General features: G+C 41.9%; 1 protein-coding gene across 2 annotated transcripts in view; it reads left to right on the top strand.

Moving 5' to 3' along the window:
• HSDL2 (hydroxysteroid dehydrogenase like 2) overlaps nucleotides 1-23,228 on the top strand; it is a 55,201-nt gene that overhangs the window by 12,708 nt on the left and 19,265 nt on the right. The window contains exons 2-6 of one of the 2 annotated variants that reach the window (XM_036330000.1): nucleotides 11,790-11,953; nucleotides 13,643-13,741; nucleotides 14,637-14,751; nucleotides 17,487-17,590; nucleotides 20,250-20,348. In XM_036330000.1, the coding sequence (XP_036185893.1) occupies nucleotides 11,790-11,953; nucleotides 13,643-13,741; nucleotides 14,637-14,751; nucleotides 17,487-17,590; nucleotides 20,250-20,348 (581 nt within the window). Of the gene's footprint in view, nucleotides 1-11,789; nucleotides 11,954-13,642; nucleotides 13,742-14,615; nucleotides 14,752-17,486; nucleotides 17,591-20,249; nucleotides 20,349-23,228 lie in introns of both variants that reach the window. The other variant, XM_036329999.1, reaches the window with a different exon arrangement.

Genomic DNA, 23,228 nt, shown 5'->3' with positions numbered 1-23,228 from the left:
AAGCAGCATGGCATTGCAGCTGCTGTCTAATCTTGATACTTTCCAACTGACTACCTAGTCCTATCACTACAGCTTCCAAAGCATTTAGCTTTGTTTCCAGCCTTTTGTCTATATCTTCTTGATCATGAAATGTAGTTGAGGTGTTCTGAGCCAATTCATTGACAAACTTTGCATTCTGGATGCTTTGGGTTAATGCAAGAGAAGCAGTTACAGCAGATGCAATAACAGTAACTAGAGTAACAATACCAAAAATAATAAGTCCCAAAGCACGCTTTTCCCTGGATAGCTGATTGTGTAATTCCTGCAATGCTTGAAGGCCTACATCATGATACCATTTTCCTGTTATATTGGTAGGAAGCATAATAAAAGAAGGCTGCTTTAAAATTAATATATCTTCATTCAGGTTATGCCTGGAGACACAGCTGGTAAGGTTACAGTGATGGCATTGGACAGCATAATGAGTGTCCAGTCTAGTGATATTCACATTTCCAGTTACCAATACATATGGGCGCTGGACACAGGCTCGTAAGCCATAACAAGGGCTTAAAGTACATGCTCCTTTAGTGTTAGCTGAAAAGGAGCCAGTAAAATTAAGAAAATCAAGAGCAGCAGCTAAACGCCACAGATCTTTCTGTAAATTTCCTGTGTTTGAGGTTAGGGCATTACCTACAAACCCTCCTGGTGACATAGGCTCGTGGTAGGGATATTTAGCATCAAGCCTGTGGGACCAATCCAATACATACAAGTCAGAGCCAGAAATATTATGTCTCACTGGTACAGGGTTGGCACAATCTTGCCATTGGGGAAATGCTCCCAGCTCAGTGGTAGTACTATTAGGGCAGGAGGGGAGCGGGGGATGTCGATCAGACAGCCATCGGGTGGCCTTAGGAAATCCTAATTTAGTGACTGTCTGAACGTATTTTCCCATATCCCAGGGGCTTTCAATGTTAGCAATGTTTGAGCCACCATAGGATGTCTTACTCTCTTGGCCCAGCTGTAAACATCCTGAAGTTCCCTTTTTTGATAAGCAAATAGGGGGCTCTCCACTAAAGCCATTATAAGTATAATCACCTTGGGAAGAAGGAGTTATATGCTTGTCGGAGCTACCCCCGACCATATTGGTGTTGTTAGTAAATACTGGCACTGAATCTCCCGCCCAGGTGGCTGGATTGACCATGGAGGGATCTGGAACATAAGTCCAGTAAGTTTCTGCTGCAGCCATACTTACCTGGCAGCTGACAAGTGTCACCATAGCAAGAAAAAGGTTGGAGGGGGTTACCTGAACCCCCTGTTTCTCCACCACTTGCTGAGCATCGGAGGTCAGCTTCTTCAATTGACCCCATGTGGGGACACTAGCTTCTCGGGTGGTCTTAGCCTGCTGCCTTACTCTTCTCTCCTTCTTTGGGGCCAATGGCTGAACTGGCGTCATCACCGGAGGTGTGATCTTCAGCTTCTTGAACGGTGGGATGAGCTGTTCTCCCGGGTCCATGGTGGTGACGCACTGCTCGTTCTGGCACCCAGATAGGGTTAGAAGCTCCTTCTGGAAAGATACAAACGTGGCCTCTTCCCCACTTCATTACTGGATCTGGCCCTTTCCACTGTCCTGTTTGCAAATCCTTCCATCTTGCCATACTGGCAGATGCCACAGCACCAGGAGTTTGGTGCCTCTCGGCTGCTGTGTGACCTTCATCGTCACAATTTAAAAAATTTAAAGTGTAAAGGGCATGATTTAACTGATTCTGTGGAGTAGGATTATACCTCTCTCCCCCTTTTTGTTTTTGTAATTGAGTTTTTAAGGTTCTATTAGCTCTTTCTACAATTGCCTGTCCCTGGGGATTATAGGGAATTCCTGTTTTATGCACAATTTGGTATTGATTACAAAACTTCTGAAAGGAGGAACTAGTATATGCAGGTCCATTATCTGTTTTTATCTCTAGGGGCCGTCCCATGACTGGAAAAGCCGCTAGGCAGTGGTTAATTACATGCTTTGCACTTTCCCCTGTTTGGGGAGTAGCAAAAATGAAACGTGAGCATGTGTCTATAGAGACATGGACCCACCGAAATCTGCCAAATTCAGGCACATGAGTAACATCCATTTGCCAGATTTGATTAGGTTTAAGCCCTCGGGGATTCACCCCTAATGCTGGCACAGGGAGGTGAATAACACACTGAGGACATTGTTTGACAATTTGGCGAGCCTGCTCTCGGGAAATATGGAATTCCTTGCGCAAGGCAGAGGCATTTTGATGATGCAGGGCATGCGAGGCCTGTGCCATGGAAAATGGGGTGGTCTCCTCTACTGAGGCAACGAGACGATCTACTTCCTCATTACCTGCAGCCAAAGGACCTGGAAGACCAGAGTGGGATCTAATATGGCCGATAAAACATGGGAACTGCCGTTTTTGAATAACCTTTTGCAAGGTGATAAATAGATGGAATAGCTCTTCAGAGTTTGTATGCCCAATGGTAGCAGTTTCAATAATTGTAGCCATTCCAACTACATAAGCACTATCACTATAGATGTTGACAGGTTCAGAGGCAAAGTTTTCTAAAGCATAAATGAGAGCTTGGATTTCTACTCGTTGTGCAGAGGAGTAATTTGTCTGAATTACTTTTGAACTCTTTACACTATGAAATCCGGCTTTCCCTGAGCTGGACCCGTCAGTGAAGACGGTTAGTGCTTGGGGGAGAGGTTGCTGTTTAACTATTTTTGGAAAAATAAAAGTTGTAACAGACAAAAACTGTAAAATCTTGTTAGCAGGATAATGACTTCCAATTTGACCAGGATAATTAGCAAGAGCTATTTGCCAATTAACAGAATTTTGCCACAGTAAACTTTGCTGTGCTGTGGTAAATGGTACTATAATGTGGGAAGGTTCTTGCCCTACCAATTGAACTAGTCTGTACCGTGCTTTTGCTATGAGCTGAGAAACCAAATCATGAAAAGGTGTTAATACTTTGGTTGGAGAATGGGCCAGATAGAGCCATTCTATTACTCCTGAGTCCTGCCAAATGACTCCTGTGGGAGTGTGAGTAGTAGGGAAGATTAATACCTGTAGGGGTTTAGTTAAATCTACTCTTGTAAGCTGTGCAGCTTGAAGGGCAGCTTCTACTTTGGTTAAAGCAATACCAGCTTCTGCAGTTAATTGTCTAGGAGAAGATGGTGAAGAATCCCCTCGAAGAATATCATACAAAGGAGCTAAATCTGCAGTAGTCAACTTTAATGAAGGACGGACCCAATTAATGTTCCCAAGTAATTTTTGAAAATCATTTAATGTTACCAATGAATCCGTCCGAATTTGTAAGCGTTGAGGACGTACGGTACGTCCCTCAATTAAACTGCCTAGATATTGAAAAGGAGAACTTTTCTGCACCTTTTCTGGCGCAATACACAGTCCCATAGTTAAAAGAGAGTGTTGTAAATCTGCAAAAACTTTATGAAGAGTGTCCACATTCTCATGAGCCAACAAGATGTCATCCATATAATGGATGATGTATGCCTGGGGGTGCTGCTGCCTTATCGGGTGGATAGCTGCATTTACAAAATCCTGGCATAACGTAGGACTGTTAGCCATTCCTTGCGGCAGCACTTTCCAGGAGTATCTCTTTGCTGGCTCTTTAAAGTTTATTGCAGGGACACTAAATGCAAATCGTTTACAGTCATCTGGATGCAAAGGTATAGTGAAAAAACAATCCTTTAAATCTAAAATGAGTAGTTCATAATTAAGAGGAATAGCAGTAGGTGAGGGCAGCCCTGATTGAAGGGGGCCCATAACCTCCATGGTCTTATTTATTGCTCGGAGATCTTGCAAAAGTCTCCACCCACCTGATTTTTTCTTAATTACGAAAATAGGTGTATTCCATGGACTATAAGTAGGTTCAATGTGACCAGCTTCAAGCTGTTCTTGTACTAGAAGTTGTGCTGCTTGAAGCTTCTCTCCAGTTAAGGGCCATTGGTCAACCCAAACAGGGTCATTAGACAGCCATGTGATTTTTGCAGCAGTCCTTTTCTGGGTCAGAGAGACGACCAAGGCCCTTAATGAAAAGGCTGAGGCTCCCTGTATCCTAACCCACCTCTCCCTCGCTGGGTAGACATGGGGATAGGAGATAATCTGCCTTGCTGCCCTTTTCCTAATCCTTTAACGGGATAAAATCCTTGACTTAACATTTGAGCTGTAACCGCAGCATTGGGACTCAGTAGCAATACCCCCATTTGCTCTAGAATGTCCCTTCCCCAGAGGTTAATAGGTAAGTGATCAAGTACATAAGGTGTAAAATATCCTATATTTCCCTCTGAATCTTCCCATTTGATGAGCTGTGCACTCTGCTGAGGCTGAGAGACTTGGCCGATGCCTTGCAAATTGGCAGTGGCTGTATTAAGAGGCCATGCAGGGGGCCAGTGCCTGGAGGCAATCACGGAAACATCTGCCCCCGTATCTATTGTTCCTAGGAAAACTTTACCATTTAATCTTAATTCTAGCTCTGGGCGCCCTCGTTTAACCAGCTGCGCCCAGTACGTTTGATTAGAGGATCCAAATCCTCTTTCTCCCCGAAGCTCTGTGGAGAGAAGTTTCCCTGCTCTATAATAGGGTAAAATTATAATCTGGGCTATCCTAGTCTCTGGAAAAATTCGAATTATGGTATTTGTTGTCTGTGCCATAACTTTAATTTCATCAGTATAGTCTTGATCTATCACACCTGGTAAAACTTGAAATCCTTTCATCATAGTTAAGCTATCTTTTCCTAAAATAAGTCCCATGGTGCCCTCAGGTAATGGTCCATAAATCCCTGTAGGGATTGCTTGTGGACCCATATCAGGAGTTAATACATGTCCGGTGGTGGGACAGAGGTCCAATCCTGCACTTCCTGGGGTGGCGTGGTAGAGTTTCCTGACAGTGGGCCTACTGCAGGCAGTAGTGTCCCTACTGTTTGCAACAGTGCCCCTACTGTTTGGTGGGGCCGGGGCCGGCCCCACTTGCCGTTTCCCTGACGTGAGTCAAGAGGCTGGCCATCAATGTCCGTCTGGGAGCGGCAGTCATTGGCCCAATGTTTTCCCCTGCGGCAGCGAGGGCAAAGATCTGGCTGCCTAACAGGGAGACTAGGAGCAGAACTTCCCTGTCCCCCTGAGGCAACTCGTTGCCTGCAATTCCTAGCAAGGTGACCTGGCCTTCCACAATTGAAACAAGTTCTTTTCCCTGAATGGTCCTTCTGCAGAGACTCTTTCAATGCAGCAGCCAAAGTCACTCCCTGAACATAGGAAGGCCCAATATCAGCACAAATACGGATGAACTCAGGAATTGACCCCTTTTTTCTGTAGGGGCGTAGAGCCTCCTGACATGTTCTATTGGCATTCTCAAAAGCCAGTTGCTTCACTAGTAGAGATCCCGAATCGGGATCTCCAACCACTCTATCTACTGCCTGAAGCAACCGTGCCACAAAGTCTTGATAGGGCTCCTCTGGCCCCTGTATTATTTTAGCAATGTCCATGGTTTTTTCTCCCTTAGTGGGCAGCTCCCTCCAAGCCTTAGTGCCACAAATACTTATCTGCTGATAAGCTTGCAAAGGGAACATCATTTGAGCCTGTAAGCTGTGATATGCCCCCGTTCCTGTTAACATTTCAAGAGTGATAGGCACACCATGTTGTTGATTTCTAGCCGCTTGTTCTGCACTAAGTTCAGTCCAATTGGATTTCCACATTAAATAATCTCCAGGGGAAAGACATGCCTTAGCCAGTGTTTGCCAGTCCAGAGGAGGCAGAGCTTCACTAGTCACAGTGTCAAGCAAGCTTAAGACAAATGGAGAAGTGGGGCCATACATGGAAACAGAGGTTTTAAACTCCTTGAGGGTTTTGAAAGGAATAGGCTCGTGCACTCTCAGTACCTGCCCTGGATTGGTAGGGTCTGGCCTTTCTACGACAGGATACATTGAAAATCCTGTAACATCCTCTCCAGCTCGTCTGGCCTCCCGCAAGGTCTGCTGTAAAGGGGACAGTACCTGTGCAGGAGTTGAAATTACTTTCACATTTGGCTGTGCATCAGCTTGTAGCCGTAAAGGCCAGGTGGCTAGGGCCATTTTTGCAAAACTGTGAGCAAGATCTTCCTCATCATCTGAATCATCCTGCTCACGGTGATGCTTGCCTCTCCTTTCTTCAATCTCTGGCTCCCGCTCATATTTAGGAGGCAAATCTTTGTTAGGTGGACTCTTAACTACAGATGGCGGAGCGGCAGCAGGAGCAGCGGGGGGAGGTGGAGGAGGCGCAGAGGGTAGAGGTGATATTTTTAAAGATTCGCCCTCCTCAACTGTAGGCTGTAAAGTCTTAGCTACACCCCGCTTAGGCATTCTTGAACTCTCCTGTGCCGGATCAAGACAATCACGAATCAACGGCCACAGTGTAAACGTGGGAATAGGGATCTTCTCTGGACCTTCTGCTGTGTATCGGTCACGCAACTGCTTTCCAACCTTTTCCCACATTTGAATATCCACGGTTCCCTCTTCAGGAAACCAGGGGCATGTTTCATTAATAAAACTTAAAAATTCAAGAATCTGACTACGCTTAACAGAACATCCTCGAGCTTTAAGCATACTCTTAAGTATTTGAGAGTAAAGGTCTCTTTCCCGAGACCCCGAATTACCCATATTTTACACCTGGTTGATTCAATTCACACAATACACTCCTTACCTTCAATCTGTCCTGTGCGCACTTCTAGGAGCGACCCCCTCGCTTTCTTCTCTTGCCTCCGTACTCAGTCCCTGTTCGGGCGCCAAATGTGGGGGGCTGTTTCTCTCTTTTCCATGTCCCGCATGGAAAAGGAAACAGTCCATTTGCTGAGTGGAGGAGCTGGGGATTAAGAAATTAAAGAAAGACCAAGACGCAGAAATAGATTTTAAGCTGGGGCCAGGTGGGCGCCATCCTCTCTGATGGAGAGGCGGCAAAAAGCGGCTGAGCCACACAGCAGGTTTATTTTAAAGCCCTAGATTTACCTATCTAGTTCCGCCCCTGCCTGATTAACATGTCCAGCCTTATTGGGGAAGCATGTTCCCAGGGTGTGGCTCTGCCTAAGCTCTGAATTCAGCTGACAAGAATTATAAGAAAATGCCTAGGTGCCTCCCTGGCGGCCCTCTACAGTTTACGGCGAGACTCTGGGGACCCAGATTCCTATGGGGAGAAACTGGACTGTCTTGCAGCGGGTTGGAGAGCGAGGGTGGCTTTCTTGCAGAGCTGATCGCAGGGATCATTGTTACTCTGGGGGCACAGGACTCGGGGACGCGGAGATGCGGAGATGAGGAGATGTGAGGAGTCAGGGAGACAGCTGACGACAGCCATTGCTGATTGCTCTGCCCTGGTGATTCTCTGAGACCCCGCCCCACTCAATTTACATCCCCACCCAAGCAGGGCAAAGGAACCGCCTGCCCTTTTGCAGCCTAACCTAACAAACTGCAGCTGGGCCAGAGAGCTCCAAAACTTCCAAACCCCAAAGAAAGAGGAGAAATCTGCTGATATCACTGTAGCTCTTGCTGGGTGGACTCACACAGTGGTTGACTTGGAGATCCAGGAGCCAGGGTACCCAGTGGTCAGATACCAGATTTCAACTCCTCACATCCATAAGGAACACACACAAGAGGCAGACTCAGTGAGCACCGAAGCCCCACTGAAGCAAGTCCTACCCCATAAGGGTGTCTCCAGCACAGCAGTTCTTCCACTATAGACACAGCAGGTCCTCGCAGTTAGCCAAAATGCGGAGACAAAGAAACGTCACAAATGAAAGAAATGGAGGAAAGCAAACTACTGGACATAGAGTTCAAAACCACAGTTATAAGATTACTCAAGAATCTTCTATGAACCTCCGAGGAACTTAGTGAGACCTTCAAGGATCTTAATGAGAATGCCAAAAAAATGGAAAAGGACCAGTCAGAAATTAAGCATACACTGACTGAAATTAAGAATAATATACAGAGATCCAACAGCAGACTAGAGGATCCCAAGAATCAAGTCAAAGATTTGAATATGAAGAAGCAAAAAACACCCATCCTGAAAAGAAAAAAGAATCCAAAAATATGAAGATAGTGTAAGGAGCCTCTGGGACAACTTCAAATGTACCAACATCCAAATTATGGGGGTGCCAGAAGAGGAGAGAGAGCAAGATACTGAAAGCTTATTAGAAGAAATCATGACAGAAAACTTCTCCTACCTGATGAAAGAAATAGACTTACAGGCCCAGGAAGAGAAGAGAACCCCAAATAAGAGTAATCCACAGAGGACCACACCAAGACACATCATAATTAAAATGCCAAGGGCTAAAGACAAAGAGAGAATCTTAAAAGCAGCAAGAGAAAAACAGTTAGTTACCTACAAGGGAGTACCCATACGACTGTCAGCTGATTTCTCAACAAAAACCATGCAGGCCAGAAGGGAGTGGCAAGAAATATTCAAAGTAATGAATAGCAAGAACCTACAACCAAGATTACTCTACCTTGCAAAGCTATCATGTAGAATTGAAGGTCAGATAAAGAGCTTCACAGATAAGAAAAAGCTAAAGGAGTTCATCACCACCAAACCAGGATTGTATGAAATGCTGAAGGATATTCTTTAAGAAGAGGAAGAAGAAGAAAAAGGTAAAGATAAAAATTATGAACAACAAAGTGACAACAAATATCTATCAACAAGTGAATCTAAAAATTAAGTCAGAATAAACTGGTGAATATAATAGAAGCAGGGGCATAGAAAGGGAGTGGACTGACAATTCTCGGGGAGAAGGGGGTGCGGGGGCTGCGGGAAGAGATTGGACAAAAATCGTACACCTATGGATGAGGACAGTGGTGGGGGGTAAGGGCATGGGGTGGGGTGGGAACCAGGTGGAGGGGAGCTATGGGGGAGGGGGGGAGAGGAACAACTGTAATAATCTGAACAATAAAGATTTATTTTAAAAACTCAATTAAAAAATGGGCAGAGCACCTGAATAGATATTTGTTCAAAGAAGACATACAAATGGAAATGCAAATCAAAACCACAATGAAATATCACCTCACACCTGTCAGAATGGCTGTTACCCAAAAGCAACATATAACAAGTATGTAGAGAAAAGAGAACCCTTGTGTACTGTTGGTGGGGTTGTAAGTTGGTGCAGTCTCTATGAAAAACAGTATGGAGGTTCCTCAAAAAATTGAAAATAGAATTACCATAGGGTCCAGCAATTCCACTTCTGGGTATATATTCAAAGAAAATGAAAACACTAAGTTAAAAAAGATATATACATCCCTGTGTTTATTGCAGCATTATTTACAATAGGTAAGGTATGGAAACACCTTAGGTGTCCACCAAAAGATGAATAAAGAAAATACACAATGGAATATTATTCAGCCACAAAAATAATGAAATCTTAACATTTGTGACAGCATGGCTGGGCCTAGGGAGTATGATGCTAAGTGTGCTAAGTGCAGTAACCCAGAGAAAGAAAAATACTGCCTGACTTAATTTATATGTGGAATCCGAGAAACGAACACAACAAAAAAGAAACAGACTTACAGATACATAGAACAAACTGAGGTTGCCAGAGAGGAGGGGTATGGGGGCATGGGCGAAAAAGATGAAGGGGAATAAGAAGTACAAACTTGTAAGTAAATCATAGGGATGTAATGTACAGCATAGGAGATGTAGTCAATAACATCATTACTTTATACGATGACAGATGGTTACCAGACTTACCATGGTCATAAGCTATATAAATGTCAAATCATTATGTTGTACACCTGAAACTAATATAATATTGTATGTCAACCATTCTTTAAAAATATAAAAAACAAAATAGTTGTTACTATTTTAATAGGTGGGGAGGAAGAAGGAGGATAGAGTTAAAAATAGACAGGCGGTTTCTGGGGGATTAGTAATGTTCTGTTTTTGTTTCTTGGTATTCATTTTACTTTGTTCTTTAAACCATATACTTTGGTTTATATACTTTTTTGTATGTTTACCACACTTCACTAAAAATAGTTGCCACCTCTCTGTTTCTTCCTCACTTCTCCACTCGCCTTCCTGGTTAACCCTCCTCACACCATCTCTGGTCACTCCTCCAGATCTTGGCAAGAGCCTTACGTTCTTTTGTTAACAAGCCTGCTTATATATTACTCATGTCTCTGGTTACTGTCTCCTTTTCTCTTTGTCATTGTTGTCACTTTTGCTGTCCTCTATTTTTGTTAAAAATGCTTTCTTATTTGCCTTTAGAGAGTAAACAAGAAAGTGGGTTTCCCTCCCTGTTTTCTGACTTTATTTTAGATATTTTCTTCCCATCTAACAACTATGTAAGTACAATGTTTAAAGTTAAGGGGTTGGATGTAAAAAGTGAATAGGTAACTTACTTCGGTACATTTGGATTAGAGAATCTTTTGATCAATACCTTGAGCTCTTTGCCAGCCTTCTAGGTTTATATGTTTAACAGCTTTATTGAGATGCAATTCGCATACCACACAATTTACTCATTTAAAGTACAGTGGGGCCTTGACTTACGAGTTTAATTCGTTCCGAGACCGAGCTTGTTAAGGAGCTCATTAAGGAGCTTGTTAACTCAAATTACTCTATCAACTCAATGCAAAAAATCTGCCGAGAGACAGCTGGTATCTCAAAAAACTCGTTAGTCGGGACACTCGTAAGTCAAGGCCCCACTGTACACAGTTCAGCCCAGCCAGCGTGGCTCAGTGGTTGAGCATTGACCCATGAACCAGGAGGTCACGATTCGATTCCTGGTCAGGGCACATGCCAGGGTTGCTGGCTTGATCCCCCCAGTGTGGGGCATGCAGGAGGCAGCCAATCAATGATTCTCTCTCATCATTGCTTTTTCTCTCCTCTCCCTTCCTCTCTGAAATCAATAAACATATTAAAAAAACACACACAATTCAGTGACTTTTAGTATATTCACCGAGTTGTGTAGCCATCAGCATAATCAATTTTAAAATCTTTTTATCACCCCTAAAAGAAAACCCACACCTCTCAGCTATCAATCCCCAACAACCCCACCCCCAGATCTAGGCAACCATTAATTTTTGTGTCTCTGTAGATTTGTCGATTCTGGATATGTCATATAAATGGAATCACCTAACACGTGGTCCTTCATAAATGGCTTTTTTTCCAGTTAGCATAATGTTTTCAAGGTTCTTCCATGTTGCAGCTTGGATCAGTACCTCATTCATTTTTATTGCTGAATATATTCCACTGTACGGATATACCACATTTTATTTATCCATTCATTAGTTGATGGACATTTACAATGTTTCCATTCTGGCCACTATGAACAAAGATGGGCATCCATTGAACAATTATTTGGTTTTAGGTCATTTCTTTTAAGTGGTATGTAGAAAATATGAAAAATTCCAAAGAATATAAAGAATACAATAAAATTTATTCATAACCCCACCATTCACATACCAGGTATAAGTTTTGTTAACACTTCTCTGTGGGAGAAAAATACATATTTATATAGTTTATTAACTCCTTGTTTCTCTTTAAGATTTATTTTTCATCTGAGTAGATTTTGTTTGCCAAATCACTGCAAGACTGACCAACTGAAGTTGTAATAAATAATTTATAAATCATCATGCAATGCGAGAACAGTAGAGTTATTAACTAATCAGATGGGAAGGGAGGAAGGTTTAGAGGAAGTTTCACAGAGGAGGAAACATTACAAATATAGATAGATAGATAGATGGATAGATAGATAGATAGATAGATAGACGTTCTTTATACTGATAAGTAAATAAAGCATTGAGGTTTCTAATAAAATCCATTTGTTCTGTTGTAGGAAGCTGGCAGGATGTACAGTTTTTATCACAGGTGCAAGCCGTGGTATTGGCAAAGCTATTGCATTGAAAGCAGCAAAGGACGGAGCAAACATTGTCATTGCTGCGAAGACCACTCAAGCACACCCCAAACTTCCAGGCACAATCTATACTGCTGCTGAAGAAAGTGAGTGAGTGTGACAATGCCATTTCATGAACTATCCTCACCATGGTTGCAATACATAGATAATTTACTGGAGAGTTTAATTATAGCTTTTTGAAAGCTACCCTAAAAATAAGTTTATCTGCTTAAAGTATTTTGTCACCTTAGAGCAGTGATTGGGAACTGTTTTTCTCCTCCAGCACTTTTGAGTGATATGAGAGACTCCCATTAAAAATTGTGTCTCATGAGGGCAGTGGTTCTTGAATCTGAGTGGAGAATGGGAGAGTGGAAATAGAGAATTTGCGAGGTGGATGATGTGAACACTTTGAAAAAGCTCTCTATGTTATTTATTTTCTGCACCATTTTCAAGTCATTATTTTAACACTTTCAGTCCACAAATAATTACCGAGTGCTTATATTCAAGGCATTGTGCTAGGCACAGTGCCAGGAGGGAGAGCTTAAAAATTCAACTTTACCTGAGGTTGTTGGTTTTGTTAGTTATTTTAATAGCACTGTGGTTATGTAAAGAGAATACGTATCAAATATTGATGAATGAAGTGATGTCTGGGATTTGTTTTAAAATACACCAGCAGCCCTAGCTGGTTTGGCTCAGTGCATGAAGTGTCGGCCTATGGACCCAAAAGATCCTGGGTTCATATCAAGGTCAAGGGCACGTTCCTCAGTTGCAGGCTTCTCCCCGGCCTAGGCCCTTGTCAGGGCATGCGTAGAAGGCAACCAATCGATGTTTCTCTGTCTTTCCCTCTCTCTCCCACTCTCCCTAAAAATCAATGGAAAAATATCTTCGGGTGGGGATAAAAAAAAAAGATACCAGCAAAAAACAAAATGAGGTTGGATGTAGATAAATTATACTGGCTAAACATTAACAATCATTGAAGATAGATGATAGATTCATGGTAGTTTATTATCTTGTTCTGTATATTTTTTGAAATTTTTCATAATAGTTTTTAAAAAAAATCCTCACTCAAGGATATTTTCTCCATTGATCCCTAGAGAGAGAATGGAAGGGAGGGAGAGAAAGAGAAACATTGAGAGAGACACATCGATTGGTTGCCTCCCGCATGAGCCCCGACCAGGGATGGGGATCAAACTCACAGCCGAGGTACGTGCCCTTGGTGCCCTTGACAGGGAATGGAGCCCACGACCATTTAGTCCTCGGGCTGATGCTCAACCATTGAGCCAAACTGGCCAGTGCTCATAATAGGTTTTTAAGATTACCTTCCTTTTTTAGCTTTTTAATAGAATTTTAAAATTCCTCTTTGCTTTTTAATGGAACTAGTCTATCTAGTTTGAGGCTGGAAATGGGTTAGACCAGGGGTGGGCAAACTTTTTGACTCGAGGGCCACAAGGGGTTCTTAAACTGGACCGCAGGCCGGAACAAAAGCATGGATGGAGTGTTTGTGTGAACTAATATAAATTCAAAGTAAACATCATTACATAAAATGGTACGGTCTTTTTTTTCAATAGTTTTATTCATTTCAAACGGGCCGGATCCGGCCCGCGGGCCGTAGTTTGCCCACGGCTGGGTTAGACAATCTGTCCTACTGTACGGGTAGAGTTACTAGTGGTTATAAGACATAGTTATTTATATTGATTTTCTGAAAATAGGGTACTTGTTTCTTTTGACTCATATCAGAATGAAAGGTTTAATATTTACATGCTTTAATGCTCTTTTTGTTTCTTTATTCTTCATAGTTGAAGCCGCTGGAGGAAAGGCCTTGCCATGTATTGTTGATGTCAGAGATGAACAACAAATCAGTAATGCAGTGGAGAAAGCAGTTGAGAAATTTGGAGGTAGTACCGTAATTCTGAAATACTTACTGAATATTGATAAAATACAGGTGTAACTATAACTTTAATTAAATTTTTTTTCTGAGTCTTTGGAGTATAACCAAAAATGAGATTTGTTCATATAGAAATGTAGCTCAAAACCATCTGATGAGGGTTTTTTTTTAATTTGGCAAAAATTATTTTGAATAATATAACACTTTTACCACCCAGTATAAGGTTAGGATCTTGACAATAACATACATGTAACCTAAAGTAGTTCCTTAGATCCCATTCTCTTGCCTCTCTTCAACTACTATAACCATATGTTACATATGCAGTGGCTGGGGAAGGAAGACTGGATACAGGGTGCAGCAATAGTCATTATTCTAGATTCATTTTATTTTTTTTATTTTATAAATGAGTTACCAAAACACACTTGATCTTTGATGATTTGCCTGGAATTGAAACTCTGGGTCTTTTCTCTCTTCTCAGTTCCCAACACCAGAAAGGGCCTTAGAAGGGAGGGAGATCTGTGTGCTTGGAAGGAGGACAGGCTTTGGAAAGATGCTAGAGAAGAGGGAAAATTTTAAAGAAGTTAATCTTAAGTTCTTAGAGACAAGGAGGGATGACCAGGACGTAAGAGAACAGATAAGAATGGAAGCTACAAAACACCAAGGACTAAGCCTCCTTGTAGTTTCACATGGAGCTCTGATGATGGTCTGTCTCCATTGTGCTAGTGAAAATCATTTGGGTATTTTGACACAGCTACTTAGTTTTATATTGGTGTATTGGTTAGTCAATTTATCTAAAAGAAGTATTTGTGAACTAACTTAGATTCAACTACACAGAGTAAATATTTTTATTTCTTTTTGTTATAAACTTTAAATTACATTAATAGGAATTGATTATTTGAAAACAGGAATTGATGTGTTGGTGAATAATGCCAGTGCTATTAGCTTGACCAACACATTGGAGACACCTACGAAGAGGGTGGATTTGATGATGAATGTCAACACCAGAGGCACCTACCTTACGTAAGTTAAAGAATTGTCGGGGAGAGCCCTAGCCGATTTGGCTCAGTGGATAGAGTGTCAGCCTGTGGACTGAAGAGTCCCAAGTTTGATTCGGGTCAAGGGCACATGCCTGGGTTTTGGGCTTGATCCCCAATAGGGGGTGTGCAGAAGGCAGCCAATTAATGATTCTCTCTCATCATTGATGTTTCTATCTCTCCCCTTCTCCCTTCCTCTCTGAAATCAATAAAAATAAGTTTAAAAAAAGAGAGACTTGTCTCAATTTACAAAAATACTTTGTTTAGAAAGGAAAAAAAAAAGAATTGTCGGGGAAAATGTTGTAATGTTTTCTCAGAAGACTAGTTAGTAAACAGATTTGAAACAGATTGGCAATACAGTTTAAAATCCAGCCAAACGGCCTAAAAGTGCTCCAAGTTAGTAGATAGTATTTCAAATAAATTGTTTTATTCAGAGATCTTTTTTCTAATTAAAGAAAATCTAATTAATACTACAGTATAGCTCATGTATTTTCAAACATTTGTATGAAGAAATACATACAGGGTATCCCCCAAATATACATACACACTTTAACAGCTGTTAGCTCAATTTTGAAAATGAAATATATTTTAATAAACATTGCCTTTATAATTATTCAAAGTGTGTGTATATATTTTATGGGGACACCCTATATATGCATACCAAGTCTTCTAATTAAGCCAGCAATAGTCTCTCCTTCCTTTGAAAACACTTGGGTTTTAGTTATATAAATAACAGGAAGCTCATTATGAACCTATTTATTTATTTTCAAATATATTTTTATTGATTTCAGAGAGGAAGAGAGAGAAAAAAACATCAATGATGCCCAGCTGGCATGGTTCAGTGATTGAGTGTAGACCTATGAACCGGAGGAGGTCACAGTTCGATTCCTGGTCAGGGCACATGCCCAGGTTATGGCTCGATCCCCAGTGTGGGGCATGCAGGAGGCAGCCAATTGATGATTCTCTCCCATCATTGATGTTTCTATCTCTCTCTCCCTCTCCCTCTCTGAAATCAATAAAAATATATATTTTTAAAAACTTACCTATTGTAGAAATGTTTCACAGAAGTGCAGAAATTAAGTTTGTTCATTGTATTGTTCACTAGCTACAAAGACACAAAAAGTGTCTGGCTAAAAAGTAAAAAAAATGGACTATGTTATGAATTCTAAGTACTAAATACACCTCCATGATTTGAAACACAGACAGATCAGTGCTTTACTCATGTTGAATACAAACATGATCATCTACTATATGGCAAGATTGTGTGGCCAATGTATTGTTAAGGAAATTGACTCTGCCACTCAAGAGAGAATTCCCAGATCAGTTCCCAAACAAAGAATGGGTCAAAAGCTTGGCTTTTTTAGTTGACATTATGACTTATGTAAACACAAATGCATGGTTTTCACTGTTCATTCCTTGTGAAATTAGTCTTTGGAAAACCCATTTGGCAAGAACAATTTGGACCCATATCTATTCTGAGGTCATTTTCCAAAAATGAAAATGATGGCCTAAACTACATTCCTTTGAATGTGAAATATGGTCTTATGCCTGGAATAGATTTAGTTTGTTTCCTATTGATGTTTTGAGGTGCAGTTCACTGTTTTAATCACTGTAAGTTCTAATATTGGTTGTCTCTCCCAACCTCACCCCCATAAAAGTGAAGCACCTTTGGAAAGGAATAATATATATAAAAATTCATTAGTGATATTGATTGTAATTGGTTTATAAACTTGAAAAAACATTGCTGGTGGTTCCAAGAATATTGTAATAAGAAAATTGACTTGAAAGAAGAGAGGACAAGTTCAAACTTCTAGAAGTTATTGAATATGAAATAAAATTAAAAGCTACAAAATTATTGAGCTACAATATTTAACATGTTATAACTTAATAATGAAAAATTTTTAAATATTGGACCTGAGTCTCCTGTAAAATAAATTGCCTACCTTTATAAACAGTATTTTAAAAAAACAAAAATTTAATATTGTTCCCAAAGGCATATTGCATTGCATACTGGTGCAAATTAACTTTGGAAATGTATTGGGAATTACGTTATTAAATTACAATTCCAGCATAGTAGGAATACCACATCTACTAAGATGAAATAAGCCAACCTATATAATAGTAATAATAGCAGTAGTTTATTTCATGTTTAGAATTATGAACTGTTTCAAATATCTCATATATCATCTCATTTTAATCCCTTGGTCAATCCTAGATTTTAGCAGGTATTACCAACACTTACCAATGAGAAAACTGAGAAGTAGAATGCTATTTATTTTCCCCAGGATCACACAAGGAAGGGGCAGAAGGAGAATTTGAACCGAGGTGTGTCTGACTGGAATATCCATGTTCTTTGCACAGTACAAGCTGTGCTGGCTGACAATTACATTAACTGTTACTGAAAAGTGTGTGTGTTGGGGAGGGAGAATTTTAAAGGATGTAGTTGAGGATAACCTCAGTTAGATTTAAGGCTAATATGCCAACGATTTTATTATTATCATCAAGTAGATTATTTCGTCAGGCCATTAAGCAAAGTTTCAAGGTTGAAAAATTAGTTGCTTTTCCCATTTTCATTCTAGAAGAGTAAAAATAAACAAAAGTACTCTATAGATTACTAAACAAATTCAGTTCCTCTGTAGAAGTAGATTAAAATAAAACTTTAAAAAGTGGGGTGGTTATTAGAAAACTATTCATTTGGCTTGTGTTTTCTTTCACTTTCAGATCTAAAGCATGTATTCCTCATTTGAAAAAGAGTAAAATTGCTCATATCCTCAATCTCAGCCCACCACTGAACCTAAATCCACTGTGGTTCAAACAGCACTGTGGTAGGTGGTTTGTTTATTTGTTTTGCATTAAATCAGTGCATCTATTATGTAATCACAATTTACATATACTTTTAGCATTACATTTTCTATGCAGAATCAGTAGCATTTTGGAAAGTAGATTCTTAAACTTTTGTCTGTAATTATAGAATTTAGGTATAATATGTATTCATTAAAATGCGCAGATCTTAAGGGTTCAGTTTGACGAGTTTTGACAAATGTATACACCTGTAAAGCCAACATCCAAATCAAGATATGCATTTCCATCATCCCAGAAAGCTCCTTTAAGTCCCAATGAGTGTGTTTTATTGAATGTAACTTATCCTATCTAATAAAAGAGAAACATGGTAATTGGCGTATGACCGCTACCCTTCCCATTGGCTAATCAAGGCGATATGCAAATAAACTGTCAGCCAAGATGGCGGCCGGCAGCCAGGCAGCTTGAAACTAACATGAGGCTTGCTTTCTTCAGTGACGGAGGACTCCAACGTTCCCCGCTTGCCGCTGCAGGCCTCTGAGCTGCAAGCAACTATGTAACAAACATAGAAACTAAACAAAACCCCAGAAACCTGCCAGGCTTCAGCCAGCAGGATCGCAACATTGTAAGCAAAGGCCAGAAACCTACTTTCAGCAGCAGAGGCCTAAGAGCTGGGGCCAAGCCTCAAAGCTAAAGCTGGCCCAGAATAAAAAAGAAAAAAAAAGAAAAAAAGGAGCGGTTGGGAGCTTCAGTCACCCCCAGCCTGAAAATAGCCCTCAGCTCCTCACCCAGACTGGCCAGGCACCCCGTGGGGACCCCCACCCTGAAGGGTGTGTGACCAGCTGCAAACAGCCATCATCCCCTCACCCAGGCTGGCCAGGCACCCCAGTGAGGACCCCCCACCCTGATCCAGGACACCCTTTAGGGCAAACCAGCCGGCCCCCACCCATGCACCAGGCCTCTACCCTATATAGTAAAAGGGTAATATGCCTCCCAGCACCGGGATCAGTGGAGCCGCTAGGCCTCCCGGCACCAGGATCAGCGTGACAGGGGGCAGCGCCCAAACCCCCTGATCGCCCTGCGGCTCTGTGTGTGACAGGGTGCGGCGCCCCAGCCCCCTGATCGGCCCTGCTCTGTGGGTGATAGAGGGCGGCGCCCCAGCCCCCTGATGGGCCCTGCTCTGTGCGTGACAGGGGGCTGCGCCCCAACCCCCTGATGGGCCCTGCTCTGTGCGTGACAGGGTACAGAGCCCCAACCCCCCTGATGGGCCCTGCTCTGTGAGTGACAGGGGGAAATGTCCCAACCCCCTGATTGGCCCTGCTCTGTGCGTGACAGGGGGTGGCGCCGCAACCTCCCCATCGACCCTGCCTTGAGTGTGATGGGATGGTGCCCCAACCCCCCAATCGGCCCTACCCTGAGCGTGACTGAGGGTGGAATCACAACCTCCTGATCACCCTGCTCTGTGTATGACAGGGGGCGGCGCCCCAACTCCCCAATCAGCCCTGCTCTGAGCCCGACCAGGGGCTGCACCTAGGGATTGGGCCTGCCCTCTGCCACCCGGGAGCAGGCCTAAGCCAGCAGGTCGTTATCTCCCGAGGGGTCCCAGACTGCGAGAGGGCACAGGCCGGGTTGAGGGGCCCCCGCTCCCCCCCAAGTGCACAAATTTTTGTGCACCGGGCCTCTAGTCTATAATAATAAAAGTGTAATATGCTAATTAGACCGGACTAACCTTCCGGACGACCTTCCAGACAAAGCCGTGGAGGCAGGGGCTGAGGCAGAGGCAGCCACCATGGCAGATGGGGGCCAAGCCCCTTGCATGAATTTCGTGCATCAGGCCTCTAGTTCTTCAATAATGTTGATTAAAAACTATCCATGAAATACTTTACCTTCCACAGCAAACTAATGATTCAAGGTATGTTAAATAACAAGATTCATGTGTAAGTACCTCCTTTAAAATAGTTGTATCAGAGACTTAGTTCTTATTTCACAAAGCAAACTAAAAGAAGTTCTATTTTCATTGACAAGGTTAATAAACAAGTTTGTAGCCTTTAGTTGTTATTTTATTAGCAGTAACTTCCCTTTAAATGATCACTTTCATTCTTTACAAAGAAAAAAAAAACAGATTAAGAAACAGTAGTGTAGCCAAAACCGGTTTGGCTCAGTGGATGGAGCGTCGGCCTGCGGACTGAGGGGTCCTGGTTCGATTCCGGTCAGGGGCATGTGCCTGGGTTGCGGGCACATCCCCAGTGGGAGATGTGCAGGAGGCAGCTGATCGATGTTTCTCTCTCATCGATGTTTCTAACTCTCTGTCTCTCTCCCTTCCTCTCTGTAAAAAATCAATAAAATATATTTAAAAAAAAAAAAAAAGACAGCTCTTTTTTTAAAAAAAAGAAACAAAAAAAGAAACAGTAGTGTAACTTATTCCAATAATATTAAGGGAAATTAAAGTTTATTAGTGTGTCTTTTCTTTTAATAAAATGTTAGGATGGAAATATATAAAGAAGCTCACCCCTGTTCAGATACCTCCATAAAAACTGTTTTTTTTTAAAGAGTATGTTTTAAAAAGTATGCTTTGTATATATTATATTATTAAAGAATTCTAAAAAAATGTATCAGGAAAAAATAGTAATAGAAAGAAATTAATTTATTTCTTAATTAACTATTATTTCTTGTGGTTCCTTTCAGCTTATACCATTGCTAAGTATGGTATGTCTATGTGTGTGCTTGGAATGGCAGAAGAATTTAAAGGTGAAATTGCAGTCAATGCATTATGGCCTAAAACAGGTATGTACTTAAAAAAATATTTTTTAATTTATTGTTCTTTTAAAAAAATTATTGATTGCCCTAACCAGTTTGACTCAGTGGATAGAGCGTTGGTCTGCGGACTGAAGGGCCCCATGTTCGATTCCATTCAAGGGCATGAACCTTGGTTGTGGACACATCCCCAGTAGGGGGTGTGCAGGAGGCAGCTGATCTATGTTTCTCTCTCATCGATGTTTCTAACTCTCTGACCCTCTCCCTTCCTGTCTGTAAAAAATCAAAAATATATATTTAAAAAATAAAAAATAAAAAAATTATTGATTGATTTCAGAGAAAGAGAGGAATGGGGAGAAAGAGCAAAAGAAACATCGATTTGTTGTTCCACTTATTTATGCATTCATTAGTTGCTTTTTGTCTGTACCCTGACTGGGGATTGAACCCATAACCTTGGTATATTGGGACAATGCTTTAACCAACTGAGCTACCCGGTTAGGACTCATTTATTGTTCTTGACACTCTTGAGATGCATCTTGGGTGAGCAGGGTGGGGTAGGAGAGAGTAGACTGTCAAAGGTAACCTCAGTCTGTCGGGGAAGTACATATAAGACATTTTACAGCTTTCACTTGGACTAAATAACTGACTCTTAAGCAGATCGCTATACTGGAAACATTGAACATTGGAACACTTAAAGAGTTTCATTAAAGCTGACAGGAAGCCAGCTGTGCTTCCCTAACCTTTTCTCCATCCTCATGTTTGGTACCTTACTAAATTCTGCAGATTCTCATGCTATTGTTTTATCCTCATATATCCCAACAAATGTTTCATTAGTTTCTTTTTTTTCTTTTAATAAATCTTTATTGTTCAGATTATTACAGTTGTTTCTCTTTTTTCCCCCCATAGCTCCCCTTCACCCAGTTCCCATCCCACCCTCTGCCCTTACCCACCCCCCACTGTCCTCATCCATAAGTGTACGATTTTTGTCCAGTCTCTTCCCACACTCTCCCCTCCACCCCCCCGAGAATTGTCAGTCCACTCCCTTTCTATGCCCCTAATTCTATTATATTAACCAGTTTACTCTGTTCATCAGATTTTTTATTCACTTGATTTTTAGATTCACTTGTTGATAGATATGTAATTGTTCATAATTTGTATCTTTACCTTTTTCTTCTTCTTCCTCTTCTTAAAGAATACCCTTCAGCATTTCACATAATACTGGTTTGGTGGTGATGAACTCCTTTAACTTTTTCTTGTCTGTGAAGCTCTTTATCTGACCTTCAATTCTGAATGTTAGCTTTGCTAGATAAAGTAATTTTGGTTGTAGGTTCTTGCTATTCATCACTTTGAATATTTCTTGCCACTCCCTTCTGGCCTGCATAGTTTCTGTTGAGAAATCAGCTGACAGTCGTATGGGTACTCCCTTGTAGGTAACTGACTGTCTTTCTCTTACTGCTTTTAAGATTCTCTCTTTGTCTTTTGCCCTTGGCATTTTAATTATGATGTGTCTTGGTGTGGTCCTCTTTGGATTCCTTTTGTTTGGGGTTCTATGCACTTCCTGGACTTAGAAGTCTACTTCTTTCACCAGGTAGGGGAAGTTTTCTGTCATTATCTCTTCAAATAGGTTTTCAATATCTTGCTCTCTCTCTTCTTCTGACACCCCTATAATTCGGATGTTGGTATGCTTGAAGTTGTCCCAGAGGCTCCTTACACTATCTTCATATTTTTGGATTCTTTTTTCTTTTTGTTTTTCCGGTTGGGTGATTTTTGCTTCTTCGTATTTCAAATCTTTGACTTTATTCTTGGGATCCTCTAGTCAGCTGTTGGATCTCTGTACATTATTCTTTATTTCAGTCAGTGTATGCTTAATTTCTAGTTGGTCCTTGTTCATAACCTCCAGGGTCTCACTAAATTTATCGGCTGTTTCTAGAAAATTCTTGAAAAACCTTATAACCGTGGTTTTGAACTCTATATCCAGTAGTTTGCTTTCCTCCATTTCTGCCATTTGTGATCTGTTTCTTTGTCTCCGCATTTTGGCTGCTTCCCTGTGTTGATAGAGTGGCTTTGTGTGCTAGGTGTCCTATAGGGCCCAGTGGCTCAGCCTCCCCAATTACCTGAGGTGGACACTCTTGGTGCACCCCTTTGTGGGCTTTGTGCACAGTCTTGTTGTAGTTAAGCCTTGATTGTTGTTGGTATCACTGGGAGAAATTGACCTCCAGGCCAGTTGGCTGTGAGAATCAGCTATGTCTAAAGTGGGAGAACTTCTGTGCTGGAGACACCCTTATGTGGCCAGACTTGCTTCAGTGGGGCTTTGGTGCTTACTGAGTCTGCCCCCTGAGTGTGTCCCTTATGGATCTGAGGAGTTGTAATCTGGATGGTCCCACTCTGACCACTGGGTACACTGGCACTTGGATCTCTAAGGAGGTGCTAATCTAGCCTCTGCCTGAGGCTACCCAGCAGGAGGTACAGAGAGATCTGCAGATTCCTCTTCCTTGTTTGGGGTTTGGAGGTGCCCAGATGAGGCCCAGCTGTGAAGCAATGCAAGCTGCTGTGGGGCCTTGAGCCTTCTTTTGGATGTTCTGGGTCTCTCTGACCCAGCTGCAGTTTGTTAGGTAATTTTAGATCTCAGAGGGCCAGCCCATTCATATGCAAAAGCCTCTGGGCAGAACAAACAGCTATGGCTGATCCTCAGCCCTGCCCTAAGAGGTCCCCGGGTGTCAGTGTCCCGCAGTAATTGCTGTAAGCACCTCTGAGAAAGCCGCCCTCGAATTCTGCCCGCTGCCAGACAGTCCAGTTTCTCCCCGTATGAGTCTGGGTCCCCAGAGACTCGCCCAGAACTGGAGTTCAGAGCCATCAGGAGCTTGTGACTCCCTCCCGATTGAAAAAGACACCGGCGTCCTCAGTTGCCAG

This window comes from Myotis myotis, unplaced genomic scaffold, assembly GCF_014108235.1.
Source record: "Myotis myotis isolate mMyoMyo1 unplaced genomic scaffold, mMyoMyo1.p scaffold_m19_p_12, whole genome shotgun sequence".
NCBI classification, from domain to species: domain Eukaryota; kingdom Metazoa; phylum Chordata; class Mammalia; order Chiroptera; family Vespertilionidae; genus Myotis; species Myotis myotis.
The sequence above is the reverse complement of the archived record's forward strand: the minus strand, read 5'-3'. Positions and strand labels throughout refer to the sequence as shown.